The 5,000-nt window shown below is 39.8% G+C and overlaps 2 protein-coding genes and 1 long non-coding RNA gene across 3 annotated transcripts in view; 2 read left to right on the top strand and 1 right to left on the bottom strand.

Moving 5' to 3' along the window:
* LOC138022069 (uncharacterized) overlaps positions 1-5,000 on the bottom strand; it is a 36,642-nt gene that overhangs the window by 22,539 nt on the left and 9,103 nt on the right. The window lies entirely within an intron of this gene.
* Positions 2,622-3,644, top strand: LOC138019950 (uncharacterized). Its single transcript, XM_068866924.1, has one exon. The coding sequence runs from the start codon at positions 2,641-2,643 to the stop codon at positions 3,244-3,246; it is 606 nt and encodes a 201-aa protein (XP_068723025.1). The 5' UTR covers positions 2,622-2,640; the 3' UTR covers positions 3,247-3,644.
* Positions 3,562-5,000, top strand: part of LOC138018971 (uncharacterized) — a 9,234-nt gene continuing 7,795 nt past the window's right edge. Inside the window, exon 1 of the mRNA XM_068865645.1 lies at positions 3,562-3,805. Coding sequence (XP_068721746.1) covers positions 3,562-3,805 — 244 coding nt within the window. The remainder of the gene's footprint in view (positions 3,806-5,000) is intronic.

Here is a 5,000-nt window from a genome sequence, read left to right as displayed (position 1 = left end):
ATCCAAGACGCGTCTTATTTTCTCCCGTATAAATGGCCCTAATGTTCGCAAGACTTGAAAAGAACGTTTACAAGGCTCCTAATGTGAAATAAGCTTCTGGATCATGAAAATCTATCGCGAACAAACATTTTAAGCGAAAAATAAACATCAGACACTTCTTTTCGAATTTTCCTTTCATTTTGCCCCAGTTTTACGTGACCACAAATGGCTCGATTGCAACTTACCTTACTTGAACAGTTGTCCGGCGGGGTTAGTAAGACGCAGCCAGTATCATTGTCCATTTGATGTGAGATGACAATGGCATTTTCAAACGGCAATTCGGTGGAGTCAGCCAGCCAGCACCGATAACTTGATCTCTGCAAAGGCTAAGGTCAAGGCTGTTTAAAAATTCTCTTAGCCGTTCAAATAGCTCATCTTGATACAGTGGTGAATCCGGTGTATGACGAAGGAATACAACGATTAATCCAAACGACGAAGTGACGATTTTATCTGCTGTAGAAGCTTTTCCTTCAAACGGATCTCCATCTACCGAGCAAATTCCTCTGGAAAGCGCACCAGCAGCTCAGACGGTCTCCATAACCTATGTTGCTTAACACATACCACTCTTTTCCTTGGATCTAAGAACTACGGGCCCTGTACCCGAGAAAATCGGGAATAACCTTCCGCGATGTCTTAGCCCGCGCAAGAAAATCACAATGATCAACGTGGCCGTGCCGTGCTCATGTGATTGAAACGAACAAAATGGCTTATTCTCAAATGACAGAAACGCATGTTATTCGTCAAGGCTAAATTAGATAACTGACATGTTAATCCTATTACCCCTCTTTGTTGACAGAAGAGTCATTACTGAGTAAACCACAACTTAATTAGATTCAGAAATCGGGTACTTCCAGTTCAGACCCACTTGCGTCTCGTCATGTTGAGCACTCTGGCATGGCTTAGATGTACCACATGTGTGGGACATTTGGGGTGGCTTTATAAGCTTAACCTCCATCCCAGACATCAGCACTGCACTGATGAGGCCCAGAAGGCCGAAACAGTACTGTCTGCAGTTAGATATAGCTCTTTGGCATTACAAAGCTTTTGCTTTCATGTCCAAATTGAGCACTCTACTGGGATGAGTCATTGCCGCTAGCAATTGCGCATGCTCACTAGCTCGCTAGTTTGAGCACTCTGGCATGGCTTAGATGTACCACATGTGTGGGACATTTGGGGTGGCTTTATAAGCTTAACCTCCATCCCAGACATCAGCACTGCACTGATGAGGCCCAGAAGGCCGAAACAGTACTGTCTGCAGTTAGATATAGCTCTTTGGCATTACAAAGCTTTTGCTTTCATGTCCAAATTGAGCACTCTACTGGGATGAGTCATTGCCGCTAGCAATTGCGCATGCTCACTAGCTCGCTAGTTTGAGCACTCTGGCATGGCTTAGATGTACCACATGTGTGGGACATTTGGGGTGGCTTTATAAGCTTAACCTCCATCCCAGACATCAGCACTGCACTGATGAGGCCCAGAAGGCCGAAACAGTACTGTCTGCAGTTAGATATAGCTCTTTGGCATTACAAAGCTTTTGCTTTCATGTCCAAATTGAGCACTCTACTGGGATGAGTCATTGCCGCTAGCAATTGCGCATGCTCACTAGCTCGCTAGTTTGAGCACTCTGGCATGGCTTAGATGTACCACATGTGTGGGACATTTGGGGTGGCTTTATAAGCTTAACCTCCATCCCAGACATCAGCACTGCACTGATGAGGCCCAGAAGGCCGAAACAGTACTGTCTGCAGTCAGTTATATATATATATATATATTTAAGAATAAATGTTTGAAAGAAAATTTGCCCTGAGCGGGATTTGAACCCACGTCCCCCCATTACTAGTCGGGTGTGATCACCACTACACCACCAGGACAACCATGCTGGCAACACAGCCATCGAAGAGGTGATTTATGTGGTTAAGGCGTGGGCCTCCCGGGAAATTTTCTTTCAAGGTGACAAGGTAGGGGAGCCTATAACTTCACTTGAAACCCAACTAAGGATCAAGTTAATGATGCACGACCGTAGTCAACTTAGCGGATGACAAGGAAGGATCCTAGAAGGATACAGGCTAATTTTAATTTTAGAGAAAGTGTAGGAGAGAAACCCTGACAATGCACACCCCAAATAATCATATTTTTAGGATAAAAGGTATTAGACCACTAGGGTATTGCATAATAGTGTAGAGAAAATGATGCAACAAATTCCCAAGTCAAAGCCTTTGAAAAGAGGCTCTTTCTAGCTCACAATGCCATTTTCGGGACAGGATCCGAACAAAAGGCCTTTGAATGGTTCATAACAAAATCCTAGTCATCAGCACCTGAACTCAAGCATTGTGTGCTATACTCTCAGCCCCTAACAAAATCCTTGATTGAGCCTTTGAACAATATGGCGGACGTCTTCTTTTTATGTCCTGCAATATTGTTAATTCTTTGTTGAGTTTTTGTGTGTCTTAATACAGTTTATTCGTTTTAATGTCAAGAACAATGCCAAACCTTACTGCGGAAAAACTTGAGAAGATCTTAGATGAAAAATTGCGCCCACTTTCTAAACAACTTCAGGAAGCATTAGCGACGGTGAAATCGTTGAATACGAAATGTGAGAAGATGGAAGAGGCTCTTACGGCGCTTCAAGAGAAAAATAAGGCACTTCAGCAAGAATATGTGAGCCTAAAAGCTCAAGTATTAAGTTCTGCAAATGATTTAAAGTTAGCTCAGAAGTGTCTTAATGACTTGGAGCAGTATACTAGAAGAGACTGCATTGAAATTCGTGGCATTCCTCTCCCTGAGGAACCCCAGGAGGAAGAAACTAATAACATTGTACTTCAGCTAAGTGAGAAGATGGGTATTCCAATGGAAAGGAAAGATATATCCATTAGTCATCGAATTCCAAGTAGTAGGGCATCAGTGGACCCTGCCATAATAGTAAAGTTTGCAAGACGAGAGATGAGGGAAAACTTGTATCGTTCAAGGAAAAGGCTGAAATCTATCACCACGGCAGACCTTGGCTTCCCTGTTGATAAGAAGATCTTTATCAATGAAAGCTTAACGTCAAAGAATAAGGAACTTTTCAAAGATTGCTTAAAATTTAAAAAAGACAACAGTTACAAGTTCCTGTGGACTAATGCTGGAAAAATTTTCTTGAGGAAGAATGCTGACTCTCCTGTGATACCTATCAACTCCTCTGCTGATATTCCATCATCATCATCTTAAAAGATAAGTTCTATTGATACTTGTAAGTTTTGTGATAGGTGTCCCGGAGGAGTCCCTTATCTTGATAGCTCCAGTTGTCCATCCAGCTATGCCTCATTACCTCGACTCGATATAACTTCTTCTATTTCCAACATTGGTCATCTTACTAATTTAGATATTGATCTTCATATGCCCTCTGACTTGAATTTTAATTATTTCACTACACATGACTTTCATGCTAATGAAGATATTGTAAAGTGTCTAACTAATAATTCACTCTCCTTTCTTAATTGTAATATTAGGAGCTTGCAGGCTAATTTTGATAATCTGGTTAATATGCTATCCGAATTACATTTCCCCATATCTGTATTAAGTGTAACTGAGACTAAGCTAAAGAATGATCAAGAGGCTCTCCTAAATATTGCGATATCTGGTTACAACTTTTTGTCCCAACCAAGCTGCACCTATGCCGGGGGAGTAGGCTTCTATGTGAAGGATAATATTGCATATACTCATCGTCCTGATCTCTCTGCCCAAAAGCAAAATGATTATGAATCCCTATGGATTGAAATTCATAACGGTAAGGGACGTACCAAAATACTACTTAGCCTATACTATGCTCTAGTTGAACCTTTCTTAAATTACTGCATAGTTGCTTGGGGCGGTACTTATCGGACAGCTTTACAACCTTTATTTATTATTTCAGAAGAAAGCCCTAAGAATAATTACTTTTACTAGTTTTAATGAACATTCAAGTCCTTTATTTAAAGATTTAAGAGTTGTTAAGCTGTTTGATATTATTGCCCTTCAACTGGCAGTATTTATGTATAAGGTTCATAATAAACTCCTACCTCCTGTATTTGACCATTACTTTAATCCTGTTAGGAATGTACATAGTTATAATACCAGATTATCTAGCAAAATGACTTATGCAATTCCAAAGGCCAGAACCAATTATGGAATCTTTAATATACGTTTTCAGGGTGCTAAAGTCTGGAATGATATAAGTGATGACCTAAAGCTTCTTCCTCTCAAACATTTTAAGAAAAACCTAAAGCTAACTTTTTTTGAAAACCATTAAAAATTCTCATTATCCTAACATCATAATTCTTCTGGCTTTCCGTTGTTTTTGACATTTTGTCTTTCTCAGTTTTTTATGTGTTTTTTGCTTTGGCGCGTGTGTGCGTATATGTGTGCATCTGACCTAATTTATGTTAGCTTAATTACCAGAGTGTGGCTGTCCTATTTCATTAGCCCCTATGGTTATTTGGGGCAGCCTGTACTCCTTTCTATTTTTGTAATATCTTGTAGCTTATTGCTTTACTGTTGGTACAAATAAAGTTGTTGTTGTCGTTTTGTTGTCGTTTAAATATATAACATATAAAAAATAAAAAGGACAACACTTGTGAGTGATGAAAATAAGGTGTTAATTGTATCTTATTCTATTCCTAGAGTGGAATTCTGATCTTTTATTCAAACCATAAGGTTGAAGGATGCAAAGTTGTGCACTCCAGAAAGCTTCTCTTGTAAGCAGACGATGGTCGAGGCTATTTTGATCGCTAAAATTACCAATTTGTTCAATGATGACGAAAACGAAATCCGACAAAACATGAGTTTCTTTGTTAAAGTGTATCGCCACTTCACAAGTGTTCTTCTTTGTGCTCATGGCCGATTTGTGGTTTCGAAATCTGACTTTAAACTCGTTAGTGGTTGATCCTACATACTGAACATTACATTTGTTACAAGTGATCAAGTAAACAACATTTTTAGATTTA

Source organism: Montipora capricornis, chromosome 10, assembly GCF_036669925.1.
Source record: "Montipora capricornis isolate CH-2021 chromosome 10, ASM3666992v2, whole genome shotgun sequence".
In the NCBI taxonomy this organism is placed as follows: domain Eukaryota; kingdom Metazoa; phylum Cnidaria; class Anthozoa; order Scleractinia; family Acroporidae; genus Montipora; species Montipora capricornis.
The sequence above is the reverse complement of the archived record's forward strand: the minus strand, read 5'-3'. Positions and strand labels throughout refer to the sequence as shown.